This window comes from Microcaecilia unicolor, chromosome 3 (assembly GCF_901765095.1).
Source record: "Microcaecilia unicolor chromosome 3, aMicUni1.1, whole genome shotgun sequence".
Classification (NCBI taxonomy): Eukaryota; Metazoa; Chordata; class Amphibia; order Gymnophiona; family Siphonopidae; genus Microcaecilia; species Microcaecilia unicolor.
Window position 1 is genome coordinate 155,248,151 of NC_044033.1, and position 16,644 is coordinate 155,264,794.

The following is a 16,644-nucleotide window of genomic DNA, read 5'->3' on the forward strand; positions in this document are numbered from 1 at the left end:
ATGTCCAGCAACTCTCTTCTACCCTCCCCTCCATCCACCTATGTCCAGCAGCTCTCCTCTCCCCTGCCCTCCCCTCTATCCACCATGTCCAGCAACTCCCCTGCCCTCCATTCATCTATCCATCCATATCCAGCAATTCTCCTCTTTTCCCTGCCCCCTCCATCCATCCATATCCAGAAATTCTCCTCTCTCCCCTGCCCTCCCCTCCATGTCCAGCAATTTATCCTCTCTCCCTGGTCCTTGTCCATCGATGCTCCTCTCTCCCCTTTGACCATCTCCCTCTCATTCCCTCTCCAGCACTCCCATTCCCCCCTCTGTCTCTCCCTTACCCAGTCTCCTAAATTCCTCCCCCATCTTTCACCCACTTCATTAGTCCCCCATTCCCCATACTCTGTACTTACCACCCCTCCCAGTCCCATCTATCTCCTACTCCTTCCTTCTGCTCACCACCCCTCCCAGACCCATCCTTCCCTCTGCTCACCAACCCTCCCAGTCCCATCCATCTTCTGCTCCTTCCCTCAGCTCACTACCCCTCCCAGTCCCATCCTTCCCTCTGCTCACCACCCTCTGCTGAATAAAGAAGACAACGTGGATGCAGGCAGCACAGCAGCTCACTGGGTTTGCTTGCTGTGCTTTAAGTGAATGGCGACGGCTGCGCAGGGGAGTAGAAACAGAGATTTTAAATCAATGGCTTCCTTCTGTAGTCGCAGCAGCGAACTGGCGGGCGGCGGCACTAAAAGCATAAAGCAGCGAAGCTCTTCGATTCCTTCCGTCCTTCGCTTTCCGTTTCCTGCCCTCCCAGCATCCCGCCTTCCTTTGATGTCATTTCCTTTCGGGCGGGCGGGACGCTGAGAGGGCAGGAAACGGAAAGCGAAGGACGGAATCGAAGAACTTCACTCGCTGCTTTATGCTTTTATTGCCGCTGCCCGCCAGTTCGCCGCTGCTGCCAGTCTGGAGAGATCAGCTGGGTGGGCGGGCCTGAGCTGAAATTGGATGGGCCTGCACCCGTAGCTACGCCTCTGCTTTAAGATAGTCTGCTAGTGCCAAGTAAGATGGTAACCAGATATCAGAATGTAACAGTTCAGGATAGTAAGTAAGAGTGTGAGAGTGTGTGTGTGTGCATTCGCGCAAGGGGAGAGGCAAGAGAGCGAGTTCTGTGTACATGTATGTGTGCTAGCTGAAGGCAGAGAGAGTTCTGTGTGTGTGCATGTGCTGGGGGGAAAGTAGAAAGAGAGAGGTGTGTGTGTGTGTGCATGCTGGGGGGGGGAGAGAGAGAGAGAGAGAGAGTTTGTGTTTATGTGCTAGGGGAGACAGAGAGAGAGTTGTGTATGTGTGAGACCGAAAATAATAGGAAACAGAATAAGGAATGGCAAGTCTAATACAAAGCGTGGATAAGGAAGGCAAACAGAAATTTAGCAGCACTCAGGGAAGAAAAGGCCATAGCAGGGAGACTAAATGAATTCCTTGCTTCAGGCTTCACCGAGGAAGACGTGGGGGAGATACCAGTGCCAGAAATGGTATTCAACGCTGATGAGTCATAGAAACTTAAACAAATCTCTGGAAACCTGGAAGATGTAATAGGGCAATCTGACAAATTGAAAAACAGCAAATCGCATGGACCGGGTGCTATACATCCCAGAGTACTGACAGAACTGAAAAATGAACTTGCAGATCTATTGTTAGTAATATGTAATGCTATCAGAAAATTGGAGGGTGGCAAATGTAACGTCAATTTTTAAAAAAGGTTCCATAAGTGATTTAGGAAATTATAGACCCATTAGCCTGCTAGTGACAAAAAAAATGGTAGAGCTATTATAAAGAACAAAATTACTGAGCATATACATAGGTATGATTAATGAGACAAAGCCAACATGGATTTAGTCACAGGAAATCTTGCCTCACCAATCTACTACATTTCTTTGAAGGGGTGACTAAACATGTGGATGAAGGTGAACTGGTCAATACTGTGTATCTGGATTTTCAAAAGGCATTTGACAAAGTACCTCATGAACAACTCCTGACAAAATTAGAAAGTCATAAGATGGGAGGTAGTGTCCTATTGTCGATTAAGAACTGGCTAAGAGATACCCCAGGGGTCTGTTCTAACATAGTAAATGACGGCAGATAAAGACCTGTATGGTCCATCCAGTCTGCCCAACAAGATAAACTCATTTTACATGGTATGTGATACTTTATATGTATACCCAAGTTTGATTTGTCCTTGCCTTTCTCAGGGCACAGACCGTAGAAGTCTGCCCAGTACTGTTCTTGTACTAAGTTCTGAAACTAACACTGAAGTCCCTTAAAATTTACACTGCAGCCCATCCCTATCTATTCAGTCACGACCAGGGCGTAGACAGTAGAAGTCTGCCCAGCTCCCGTTTTGTTGCCAATTACCAGCATCGCCACCCAATCTCCGCTAAGATTCCAATGATCTACAGATAAGAGCCACTAGTGAGGTTATTAAATTTGCTGAAGACACATTATACAAAGTTGTTAAAATACAAGAGGATTGTGAAAAATTGCAAGAGATCCATACGAAAATGGGAGACTAGGCATCCAAACAGCAGATGATATTTAATGTGAGCAAGTGCAAAGAGATGCATGTAGGAAAGAGGAACCCAAACTATAGCTCAATAATGCTAGATTCCACATTAGGAGTCACCGCCCAGGAAAAGGTTCTAGGTGTCATAGATGATACGTTGGAACCCTATGCTCACTGTGCAGTGGTGGTTACGAAAGCAAATGGAATGTTATGAATTTTTAAAGAAAAGAATAGAAACAAAAATGAGAATATTATAATGCCTTTGTATTGCCCCATGGTGCGACCACACCTTGAATACTGTGTGCAATTTTGGTCACGGCATCTCAAAAGAGATATAGCAGAATTAGAAAAGATACAGGATGAAAATGATAAAGAGGGAACGGGACAACTTCTCTTTGAGGAAAGGCTAGAATGTCTACGGCTCTTCAGCTTGTGGAAGAGATGGCTGAGAGGAGATACGATAGAGGTCTATAAAATACTGAGTGGAGTGAACAGGTATACATGAATCACTTGTGTATTTTTCCAAAAACACTAGGACTAGGAGGCACATAATGAAGCTACTAAGTAGTCAATTCAAAACAAATCGGAGAAAATATTTCTTCCCTGAATAAGTAATTATACTCTGGAATTCACGCGGTAATAAGCAGCTAGCTTAAAAGAAAAGTGGGAAAAACCACTGCTTATTTCTAGTATAAGCAGCATAAGATCTGTTTTACTCTTTTGGGATCTTACCAGGTACTTGTGACCTGAATAGGCCACTGCTGGAAACAGGATACTGGGCATGATATGGCAACACTAATGTTCTTATATTAACTGGAAGGGACCCTCAGAGCCATGTTTTCTCTCTTTTGCTTCAACTTGGTTTCTTGGCTTCAGGGACACAAAGGCTTGTTTCTTGCTAGCACCATCATCAGTACAGGACTCTGGGCCAGATGCACTAAACCTTAACGACCCTCTAACAACCCTTTAACGAAGGAAATTCCTGACCGCTGCATGCATTAAAGGCCTTTTTCCAACGAAGCAAGCAGCTAACGAAAACGGAATACAAAAGAGTAACTACCATTGTAATGTGGACGATTCGGGATGCACTAACAATACCGACGATTATACCGAATCATTTCCCGTGACATATTAAACGGATGTGAAAAAAATGGAAGGGGTGCAAAGAAAAGTAACGAGAATGGTATGGGATTTGCGTTACAAGACGTATGAGGAGAGACTTGCTGACCTGAACATGTATACCCTGGAGGAAAGGAGAAACAGGGGTGATATGATACAGATGTTCAAATATTTGAAAGGTATTAATCTGCAAACGAACCTTTTCCGGAGAGGGGAAGGTGGAAGAACTAGAGGACATGAAATGAGATTGAAGGGGGGCAGACTCAATAAAAACGTCAGGAAGTATTTTTTTCACGGAGAGAGTGGTGGATGCTTGGAATGCCCTCCCGCGGGAGGTGGTGGAGAGGAAAACGATAACAAAATTCAAACATGCGTGGGATAAACATAAAGGAATCCTCCTCAGAAGGAAGGGATCCCCAGAAGCTTAGCCAGCGGTGGGAGGCAGGGCTGGTGGTTGGGAGGTGGGGATAGTGCTGGGCAGACTTATACGGTTTGTGCCCTGAAAAAGACAGGTACAAATCAAGGTAAGGTATACACAAAAAATGACACGTGTGAGTTTATCTTGTTGGGCAGACTGGGTGGACCGTGCAGGTCTTTTTCTGCCGTCATCTACTAGGAGTGGCCTAGTGGTTAGGGTGGTGGACATTGGTTCTGGGGAACTGAGGAACTGAGTTCGATTCCCACTTCAGGCACAGGCAGCTCCTTGTGACTCTGGGCAAGTCACTTAACCCTCCATTGCCCCATGTAAGCCGCATTGAGCCTGCCATGAGTGGGAAAGCGCGGGGTACAAATGTAACTAAAATAAAATAAAAATAAAATAAATGTTACTATGTATGGTCAGAGCAGTCGTAAAGGCCTGAGCTGTCATCTCCCTGCTTCCCCCTGCACCTTAAAATTCCAAGCTGGCATGTTTAAAAACAAAAGTGAGATAAACAACATCTCCCTGCTTCTCTGCTCTCCTCTGAAGCTTCTGAAAACAATTTTAAATTGCTCAGGTCAGGTCCCCCTCCCCCTCCCTTCCTCTGTTTCCCCCAGCCAGGGGTGGGCGGGCCCAGGTCTCTCTGCTGAGCTAAAGGGAATCACAGTGAAAGAGGTCTTTTGTTAGAAAGGGGGATTTATGAAGGACATCCTTTTGGAGTCTTGAGGAGGACCTCTTCAACTGCACTCTCCTGCTAGGATCACAGAGCTAAATGCTCGCATGTCCCGATCCCCCCCCTCGCACGCCCCCATCTGACGTAAGCAACCTACGTAGGTTTAATATGTTTGTGTTGAAGTTTGTGGCTCTGCGCATGTTTTAGGAGCCGATTACCAACGGGGATTACGAATCTGTAATGCATTGTACTTTACAATACCACACCAAACATGTGTGACTTGTTTTTTTGGTGCATTCTTCGTTTTTTCAAATTCGGTAAGCACTTTTACGTTTTAGATTTTTTTTACGTTTGGTTGATACATCTGGGCCTCTGAGCTAGGTTCTCAGAATATGCTACCTTTTTTTCAGCAGATGTTCAGCTATTCTGTCATCAAAATGACAACTCAGTTTTATTTTTACCTGGACAGGAAGATAACACTACATCCACAGAGAACCACGATTTTGAAAAATTCCTATTTATGAATGTCCTTCCCTGTTTCTCCTGTGACTAAACCTAAATCTGCTGCAGACTCTCCTCCATCAAGATGATGCACAAATTGTAGTTGAGACTTAACAGCACATTGTTATTCTATGTCTGATGTGTATCGAATTTTATTTATGCCTCTCCCTGCTTTCTGGTTCATTAACAATGAAGGCATTCTTCCCTCTCCACAATCTATGTCCCCTGATTTCTCTGCACATTGCATCAGCCATACCGAGCAGCAACTTATGACACAGAACTGTTTTTTTTTTTTATAATGATATCTTATGAAGCAAGCACTGTAGAATAAGCACTCTTGGATATGGATGCCTAGAAAATACATACAATTTGGACTAACAATGGAAAATGCCTGTGCTTTACAAGAGAAAGTCTTTTAGTTATCAAGCAGCTGTTATAGCTATGCATTTTCATTTTGGTCATTTTTGTCTCATGTTAACACGAACAAAACAAAATAACACAAGCTAAATTTAAAAAAATATTAAAACAGTAAGTTTCCCCCTGCATATTCAATAAACTATAATAGCACTAAGACTACACTCTCTCTATACCTCATCCTCCACCCCCAGTGCAGTTTCCACACAGACATGTGTACTGTCAACCATAGTTTAAACATACTTCTGTCTGGTTGGAGTTTGAATTGGGAATTCTCGGAGCATGGTGGCTCAGAGCAGATAGACAGGCGAGGATGAGATGTACTGCTCCGATTTCCAATCCCATTCGCCGCAGGAGTACTCCATCATCAGTAGTAAGTTCTGTAGTACTGAACAAAGTACGCAGTACATGAAATGGAAGAGTTGGAAGCACATTAGCTGAAGGAGACTGTAGAATATGACCTAAGGAGGGACAACAAACAAAATCTGTGTTAAGTTTTGCACAATGATTTGGCTCAACGTTATGCAGATACTTTATCTCTATCAACAAGTTTTGTTTTTTAAATGCTGAAGGAATGAAATCCACAATCTAACTGTATGGAGCAACCTTATTTTCTAATGCTGCAGCCATAGTGTTAGACAAAGAGTTTATATTAGCCAATCCAGAGAGGCAGACTAAACCATGACAAGATGCGTTGTTTGGACCGTGCTCTGAGGCAAAAGAAACAGCAAAGACCCCTTAGAATGCAGAAAGAGTAAACAAGTTCTTTACAGTACATCCTTTTATTATACTATCAGCACTTCCCAGTCCCATCCTTATAACCCCACAGATATTGGATTTTTCAGCATAGCTACGGTATATCTCTATGGTTGTATTTATTTTATTGATGACAATACAAAGGAACTCATCCACAGTATGGATACACAATGTTGCAACTGTGAAAAGTATTCAGTAACAGAAAAATGATACAGTCTGTCATCAAGCTTTAACCAGTTTATCCCACCCCCACCCCTATACATTATGTTCAACATTTTACACTCATTTCCTCTTTGCTGGTTGTAAAGAACAAATCATCAAAAAACTCCAAACAGGCCCAAAACACTGCAAACAGGCTAATATTTGGTAAAACAAAATACGAAAGTGCCAAACCTCAGAGAAAAACTGCATTGACTTCCACTCAAGGGATGCATTACGTTCAAGGTCTGCACCCTGGTTCATAAAATCATTTACGGATATGCCCCGGCCTACAAACTGGTGGGAAAATGTGGGGTACAAATGCAACAAATAAATAAATAAAATAATAACTGTCAACTATAATTGACTTGCTGAATAAACTGCAGTTGGTCCTGAATCTCCTGTTTGATTTTTCTTCTTTGGTAGTTAAAGTTTGTGTATTTGAACAAATATTAAGGAACATTCAACAGTATGTTAAAAAGTTGGTCTTTAGTTACATTCTTATGTTGCCCCCCCCCCATCCCTCCCACCCAGACTATGCCTCATACACATGTAAGGTGAAGCTATAACCAATGCTGCCCATAAACAAGCAAGCAATGGAGCTTCGATATCACTGCTGCCACCGGGTTGGAGAAGGTCTGAACTCTAGGGACCTTCCCTCATCTTGCTCCATTGCTCTACTTCTAATACCCTACCTCCCTTCTGCTATGAACATCAACGCTGGAGACAGACAACAACAACCACAAAAAAACCCCAATAGTTTTTGTGTGTTCCGCGCCGGGATCTAGAGTGTATTTAAAACTCCACTACGGGCCCTATGGGGTAATGACTGAAGGTACATCCCCCAAACCAACAAAAAGGCCTTCCTTTTTTTAGGAAATCTCCCGGCTTGTTGACTTTCAAAAAGCATTAATCTATGAAATTTATTACGCCAACTCTAATAGGATGGGGAGTCCTGGCTTACCCAGACCCCCAAGATTGTCTTTTTCCCCACAATGCTGGCCTTCCTAATCTGCTGTTGCCCTCCCCTCCCCAACACTGCAAAAACTCCCAATTGGACCAATAAGACTCTGGATGGGGAGAAAGGTATGGGCACCCCCAGCAAGTCTCCAATAAATGTCAACACTTTTTTCCAAAATGTTTTCACTGTCGGGCACCCCCAAAAAGCATGAAAAAAATCCCCCTCCATGGCAGGACAGCGCCCACACATTGGGGAATCCACCTCCCCTATTTTAAACAACTGCTTCTTTGTCATATAGGCTCGATTCAAGATCCGGAATTGACATTCCCTGAGCTCTGCGTTTGTTGTGAGGCTTGGTATTCTTCCCACCAGTATTTTGAGGTCAAGGCCTACCCCCGAGCCCCCTAAGTCTACCCTCCATTTCCTCTCGACTTCTCCATAATCTTTCCCTGGACAGATCTGCACGAAGGCCTTATGTAGCACAAACTGTGGCCCGGTCTTCCCTGGCTATAGCATAAAATTCTTGTACTTTCCTAGTGTGCCATTGTCCTAGAGCAGTCTGGTCCAGAGATCTCACATACTGAATTAATTGTTTGTGTGCAAATATATATCCCATGGGCGGTTGTTCTTCAACAAATAACTGGGCTACTGATTTTAAGCCTCCCGCCTGTCCCATGATATGGGTCAACAATTTAATGCTTTGTTTCTCCCAATTCTGGAACTATTTGTCATTCCTGGTTCGAATTCTGTGTTCCCTCTAATTGGTAGCATATCTGCTGATACCTTCCAGTATCCCATACACTCCTTCCATACCATCCGCAATGGGTGTAGTAGCATACTATTTCTTAGGTTATTGGGGATGGAGGCTATAGGTGCATGTAGCAAGAATCGTAAATGCCATGGGTTGAAATATTGTTGTTCCAGCGACAACAGGGTAAAGTTGGTTGTTCCAAATAGCCAATCTCCCAAATGTCTGAGTAAGCATGCCCTATGTTTTTAATTACCTCTTCTTATAGACCTCTTTCTGACTCTGTCATACGGGGGACTAAAGGTACTTATTTCATATAACAGATTCTGTATAGTTTCTCTGACCTCCATTGTCACCCAATCACAAGGTCTATTCTGGGGTGGCATTAGGAGCCGTAATTGAAAACTAATTCCCATAATTACTGCTTTCTGGTTTTTTTTTCCTGGATCTAGATATACTCTGGGCCATTTATGTTCCCACATAAATCTTATTAAACATCTGTCTAAGTTTCTGCAAAGACTGAGTGTCACTTGTATATGATCTACCTGGTAGGCTAAATATAAGGTAAAGAGAAGATAGAATCAATAAAAATAAAGACAGAGATAGGTTTAGATAGATAGATACATTTTATTTCTTACCCAAACACAGGTCTTCAAGTTGATACAAATACAGACATCAGATTCTGGTTTCAGCCGCACAGGGCTTCGCCGTCTGACAGAGGCTTTGGAGAAGACTCTCAAACTAAGCCAAAATCTCCCCTCTTTTATACTCTATCTTCTCCATAGAAGTGAATGGTGAGATACCTAGCTCCTAATATTTCGCAATTTCTGAGAGCATACTTTCCCATGCGGTCTGCTGTCTGATGTGCCCACCTCCTTCCGTTCTCAGCTACTGCTAATTATCAACATGTTTTGGGAAGCGTTGAGATAACAGTTTCACATCTTCCGGCTGCAATACTTTTCATACCATCTCATGAACTCTGTATTACCTCTGTATCATTGTATACCAAAACTAATAAGCTCCATTTTATTCATCTGATCTTTCATTACAGGTGCTATATTTGATTTAAAGGTTGTACCAGTTTGTATCAGGACTCATTGTTCAGACCTGCTTTTTTCAGATTCTCAAATATTAATTCACTTGCTTGCTGTTTGGCCTAGTCAGTATTTTTTCCAGTTGTTCTTGGCTGCATAGCTTTGGCCATCACTATTCCAGTGGTAGCCTTAAAGCTAGGCCATATATTAACATTCCCCTCTTCACCCTATCCCATAGGGTGACACCAGGGTTAACGTACCTTGGTACCATCCATTCCAGAAGGTATTCTATGAGGCCATAAAATTATCTGAGTCTTAAGGTCAACTGGTACAATTTGTTTCGTTTTCGGTTTGAAAGTATCATCTTGGCAGTACTTCAATTATGTCAATCCTACTAACACTTATGGTTACTACAATATAATTTTTCTTCAACCTTTTAATATGCAGGTTCTATCTTATTCTTATGTATGTCAATATATTTATATTGTTATAAATCACAAATTCATTGGTTATATACTGATTATATCTTAATTATACATTTGCATAGATTTGCACAATTTATCATATCATCTTATACAGCTTTATATGGTTACCTTATATCCCTGTGCGCTATTATCTGATTGTACAGTTGCAGACATCTCTCCAGTGTCTCTAACAGTTGCATAGCGATTGGTCCTTCCCAAAGGGAGATAGTCCAATGGGTTATCTCCTGTGGTGTTGGGAAGGAGGTTTTCGTGCAGGGTATACTGTCCCGCTACTGTCTTTTTCATTATTGCGGTTTCAATTAAGCGTTCTACTAAGCCTCTAGCACAAGGGATTATGCAACATCCTACTAGAACAAAAATTGCTACCACTATGATTATAGTCGTGGCAGCTGAAATGATAAATGTTTTCCATTTACCAAAAGCTCTATCCATCCAACCTGTCCAGGATGTATCAACACCAGAGTTCTCTGCCAATTCTTGCGACAGTGAGGTTAAGCCTTCTAAAGCTCTGGTAATTGATCCATCTGGAGCTGTATTGTTGGGGATAAAGGTGCAACACTGGGTGCCTATCTTTTGACACACCCCTCCATCCGCTGCTAGAAGTTGGTCAAGAACTAATCTATTTTCCAACGTCATCCGGCTAGTGGCGTCTAATTGTGTTGCAATTCCTTGAACTGCATCCCTAGTGTAATTCACAAATCTCTGCTGATTGTAATATATATAGTTGATCCAGTCAAGATTCTTATTGATAGTCGCCCACCAAAAGAAAACTGATTCAAATCCTGCAGCTATCTGGTTTCTGGCTTTAAACTCATCAGGAACCCCTCTTGGAACTCCAATAGCATCTATATAGACCCGATCATCAAAAGATCCAGGCATTGCATTTCTCTTCACTCGTGAGGAAGAGCTGCTATGAGGAGGAGGCAAGGATGCTATAATGATTGGAATGACCAATTTGACTAGGGCACATCTGCCTGTCCAATTGTTAGGAAGTGTATGGCGGATAGTGCGGGTTCCACAGTACCACCATATGTCTGCTCTAGCTTGTGAGAACCGTGTTAGGTTCAGATTTTTCAGAGTCCCATTTCCTAAGGTTGTGTTACAATTGGTTAAGTTTCCTAAAAACCGTGTCTTTTTCACCCCATATCGTTCCAGACATGTATGATATTTGGTAGCAGGATTTGGAATCCTGAATGCAGGTGGGACCCTCATCCGAGGGGGTAAGTAGGGGTGGTGCTCGTCAAGATGTTGACAAGACTGATTTATGTCCTCTTTAACCTGCAATAACTGCAACATACACCAAAATCCATCTGGATCATTTTGGAGATCTAAGGGGAAAGGAACAACTGTTGGTTCTGCTCTTGCATGGGAACAAAAATAACAATTAGAGATATTCAGACTCTTTGTTGTATAATGTGCCCAATCGAGCCATAGGTTTGTCTCTCCAAATCCTGTTTCTAGCGCCACCAAATCTTTAGAATCATTAATTGGTACAATCTGGTAGGGAATTTTTATTTCTGGGATCTTTGTCGGCACTAAAGGATTGGTCGCTGTAGGTTGGGCTGGGGGTGGAACAATCTTGAATTTTCCAATGGGGTCTCTACCTGGGGCATCAATTCCTATGGAATAAGTTCTGTATGTAACATCCGTTACTCCTCTAAAAGTGATAGCCACTGGATTACATTTGGTCATTTGGCAGAGGCCAGTGACTCGCAATTTCATGATGGAAATGCTCCTTTTTAGATCTGGAATCTCAGTACCTGAGTAGGGAACCCATGAACCTGTATACCACCATACTTGTGCCCAACTTCCACAATTGGGGAAGGGACACAGGTATACTTCAAAAGCTGACAAATATTGCTGCACAGGATGTTCCCCACACATTGTGTAAGCACACACATCAAGGGTGATAGTGGTTGTGTCCTTGGTAGTGGGTAATGTTATTTCATAAGTGGTTGTAAATTGTTCTTGAAAATTTGCTAGGTACTGTGTTCCATGTATCATGGGTGTGGTGAGCACACACAACAGGAGGGCTAAGCACTTCATGTTGGTAGTTTTCATAATGAGGCACTGTATCACAATTGTACGAAAGGTAAGTAACGGCTACTGATTAAGGAGAGCGACAAATTTATCCCAAGGGTTTTAGCAACAGGTATTTGGGTATGGGGGGTAAATTCTAATAGCCCCTATTTCAGTAGGATCTGGGATTTGGAAAATACCATATACTTCCAAAGGTCTCGATCCAACCTCTCTGATAAACAGGAAGGGAATCCAGTCAGTGCCCAGTACAGCGTATGTAATTACCCAAAAATCTACAATGTCACCAGTTTGTGGCCTGATTAGGAGGTCGTCTGTTTGTTCAATTTGTAAGCCTAAGATTCCTCCAAACAGTAACTGAGTGTGTGTAACCGTACGGCTAGGACCTAATGTCCAACTGTCAAACAAAGGTTCACACAGTGTGTGGTATCGGGTGAAGGGGTCCCAATTTGTATCGTCTTCTGGAGCAGGGTCCCAATGAGGATGAATTAATTGTCTTAGATATTCTGGGGGTTCAGGGATCAAGTGTGCACCTAAATTTAAAGGCGACGGTGGGGGAGAATCAGGTGGAGAAGGCGGAGTGTCTGGTAAATTCTGGGACATCTATTGATGGTCACTTAGGCGTGTGGAGCTATCTGGGAGGACGAGTGGCTGGGACGGTGATGTTTGACGTGGCTAAAGTAGTATGTGTGGGAGAAGGAGCGTCACTAGCAGGAACCAAAGAAGAAGGAGGAGGGGTGGGTCGTAATTCAAGCAAGGCAATATTATCCTCAAAAGTAGTTGTACGATTGGGGACAATATGGACCGAGCTACTGATAGGATTGGGAACAGTTGTAGAATACAAAACAGGAGGATCAGTGAGGAAAGGAGTAGTTGCAGAGGTTTCAATAGGATCTGGAGGATTGCCAGTTGAAAAGTCTGTCGTGGCAGATGTGTCTGCCCAGGGGGTGGGATGACTGGTGGCAGCGGGGCTGATCTTTGAGATCGTCTGGGGGGGGCTATATCCAAACGGGCGCGTGATTGTGGTGTACTGTTGGAGTTTTGTGTAAGATGCTGTAGTAGGTGGTAGAGCAGGAGTGGATGCAAATACAGAAGTAGTTGCAAGTATTGCTGGGGTAGTCGCAAGTACTGAAGTAGTTGCAAGTACCGTAGCGTTTCCGGCTGGCAAGGTAACGTTGCCAGTGGGAAAGGCTGTAAGTGTGATCCAAAGATCAAAGAGGTTGCTGTCAGCAGTATAGGGAAACAAGGTAGTGAGAAACAAAACCAAACCTATACACAGTATGATCATGCACACGAGTCCAACAGCAAACAGTCTGGCAGATGGGAAGCAGAAGAAGAGGGTGTACTGATGTAACACCGTTACAGCAGAGGCAACACTTGGACGAGCGCTGGTTCCGGCCTTGTCGTCAGAAATGGTGTCGGCTTCCAGATAATTGTCATCCAAGTCTTTGGACCAATGGGAATTTGTATCAGATACCTGTTCAGAGTCACACTTATGTAGAGAAACAGTCTGTAAGGGGATAAATACTTCTGAAGTGCACAGCGGCGGAACTTGCTGTGGCATTTATCTGGCTTGATTCGGGAAGTACCGATGTAGCATGTCGAGCAGCTCACAGGTGTTGCTGTGCAAAATGTTTACTGTTGAAAACACAATGGACTCTCGTTCTTCCGGGGTCAACTGTCCTGCTAGGTTGCGGACTTGGAGGAGATCGTCTGCCAGATTGCGGATTCTGATGAGGCGGATGCGAAGATCCACGTAGGGAAGTGGAAGAACAGGAACTGTGGGAGGAGGAGGTGAAGAAGGCAACTCAAATACTGGTTCAGATACAGGTGGTTGTTCAGATGGTGACTCTGGAGATTCTGCGAAGGCTTGGATAATAATGTCAGCCAGATCAAGGAGGTGTGATTCAGGAGAGGGGGTAAGGTGGTTAAGTCTTTGGTCAAGTTGATCAAGATGATTAAAAAGTGTTGGGTGCGGGGTCGGTGGTCTCGGGCTCAGTGGCGGTGGTGATGGGGTTCGTGGTGGGACTGGTCTCTCCAGTGACTGCTGTGCTGGGAACATCAATGGAAACATCCAGAAGACCTGATGGGGTATTTGGATAAGCTCGTATATCTTTCAGATGGACCCAGGATGTGTGGTCCTCCAGCTTTGCAGCGGTGGCTGACAGGGCTTCTATCTTGAAGGGCCCAACGTAGATCGGATCTCGCCAGGTCTTGTGCGTGTAATAACGCCGGTGCACTAGATCGCCCACTTTATAAGGGGGGGGGTCTATCGGCATCACAATCCCCTCTTCTGTCCGAAATGGCCTGTGGAATTGAGGACAGAGAACTTACAATAGTCTGCAAGATATCCCAATATACTGAGTATTGATCGGGTACTTGAGTGTCTGGATTGCCAGGTATGAGTCGCATCTGGCGACCTGTACATAATTGGAACGGCGTCAGTTTAAGGGAAGAGGATGGAGTGGCACGGAGAGATAATAGTGCCAAAGGAAGGGCATCAAGCCAATTCTTTATCCCATTTGCCATAAGCTGACGCATTTTTGTTTTGAGCAAGCCATTGTATCGTTCAACCAGACCATTACTGGTGGGTTTGTAAACACACACAGTTCTGTGAGTAATGCCGAGTGCAGGAAGAAGGTTCTGCAACAGTTCATTTACAAAGTGGGTACCATTATCTGTGGTAATTTTGCCAGGAATCCCAAATCGAGGAATAATTTCAGTGCACAGTGATTGTGCCATCGTTTGGGCGGTTTCTCTAGAGCAAGGGAAAGCTTCTACCCACTTCGAGAAAGCGTCCACGCAGACAAGCAGATACCGTTTACCACGAACGGGCGTCTGCATATCTGTGAAATCGATATACCAATGTTGGCCAGGTCCCTGGACAACAGGTAAATGACCTGAAGGAATAACAGGTCCTCGTTTAGGTGTGTACAGAAAACATTTGTAACAATTATGAACTACGGTGTGACACATGAGCATCATTTGGGGAGCCCATAATCTGGAAGACAATTGATCATACAGTGTAGTAGCATTTAAATGTAAGGGGTAGTGGAGGGCATGCAAAAGAAGAGATAAAACATGCTGTGAAATACATAATTGCCCATTAGGATGGGTCCAAATTCCATTCGGATTTAGGAAACATCCTGCCTGCTTCCACAAAGTGAGTTCTGCTTGTGAAAGGGAGGAAGTGAGGGTAGTGGAGAAGTCTGAGATTAAGGATTCTGAGGGAGGGGACGTTACAGGGGGCTCAGATTCAGGAGACAGCAGGGAGGTGATGATAGGAGGGGTGTTGAAAGCAGGTGGGATGTCAGGGGAGGAGGATTCAGAGGGTGTTGAACCCGAGGGAGTAGAAGGGGGTGTCTCAAATAGAGGCGCTTCGGACGCGAGTACAGGAAGTGTAACATCGCAAGTGGATACAGTAGGAAGATTGGAAAAGGAAGTGACTTCACGGGCTAGTTCATCTGCAGCGTGGTTACCATTAATGGCAAAAGAGAAAACTGTCTCTTGATGTGCTTTAATCCAGGAGATACTGGTGCGAAGGCCTTTTTGATGGCGCTTTTCCAGTGCTTCAAAAAGTGCAGTCCACAAAGGTAAGTGACTTAGGGGTTGCCCGGTAGAGGAGATCATACCCCTCTGGTTCCATTTGCGAACATGGGAATGCAAGGAAGTGAATACATAGTCTGAGTCGGTGACAATGCTCAAATCTGAGTGTAGTGCTTTAAACAGTAAGACATACAGAACTGCTGCAAGTTCTGCGGTTTGGGCTGTGAATGAATCAGGTAACCTGAATTGTATAGGATCCAGAATATCTTCTTCTGGTGTATAACGGAGGGCGGCAAAACCGGCAACTCCGTTTTGCTGAGAACCATCTGTAAACCAAATCTCGCCACTTTGCAAGATTTCTGAATACAGATGGAGTGAGTCAGGAACAGATAATCGGGTAGTGCACTCATGGGGAAAAATAGCATTCTGTGCTGTCTCTGTTACAGTGAGTAATGGATCCAGGCGTTGAAGATCAGTTAAAGTTAATGGGTGAATAGAGTGCACTACACTGAACAAAAGCACTTGATACTTTTGTAACCGGCAGACAGTCATGTGACTGATCTGTTTATCCAACAGATATTTAACATCATGGGATGTGTGAAGAATCACCGGAAGGTGAGGAATGTAGCTGTATAATTTTGTAACAGCTGTGCTGGCGGCAACAAGGCCTTTCTCACAAGTAGCAAAAGCTTTTTCGACAGGTGAAAAAGTACCCGAAAGATAACCACAAGCAAGGTCATCATGTTCTTGAGTGATCAGGCAAGACCAGGTATCCTCAGTATGCACGACCCAAAGGTGCACATCCTGAGAGACATCAATGGTTGCCAATGGTGAGGAAAGCATAACATCCTTTACAAGGGCCATAAGATCAGCTGTTTCTTGAGGTGTAAAAAGAACGGGTTCATGTTTTGCTTTCTGTTTGCCTTGTAGTTTCATATAAAAGGGCTGAGTCCGGGCTGAATAATTTGGTATCCACAGGCGACAAAAATTTAACATGCCAAGGACACCTCTGAGATCAGAAATGGTGGTGGGCAAACGCAAGGAGGAGACATGTTGCAAAGTGTCGGGACCTAGGCCCTTCTGACGGGGGCCAATGTGATGGCCAAGGAAGGTAACATGTGTCTGAGCAACTTTTAATTTCTGTTAACCTTGTAACCTTTTGTAGCAAGAAAGCCAAGAAAGTCACAGGTGACCTGAACACATGTGTCA

At 43.9% G+C, this 16,644-nt stretch overlaps 1 protein-coding gene across 1 annotated transcript in view; it reads right to left on the reverse strand.

Moving 5' to 3' along the window:
* The window catches only part of BIRC6 (baculoviral IAP repeat containing 6), a 965,314-nt gene that overhangs the window by 311,056 nt on the left and 637,614 nt on the right, over positions 1-16,644 (reverse strand). The window contains 1 exon segment of the mRNA XM_030196513.1: positions 5,914-6,131. Within this exon segment, the coding sequence (XP_030052373.1) occupies positions 5,914-6,131 (218 nt within the window).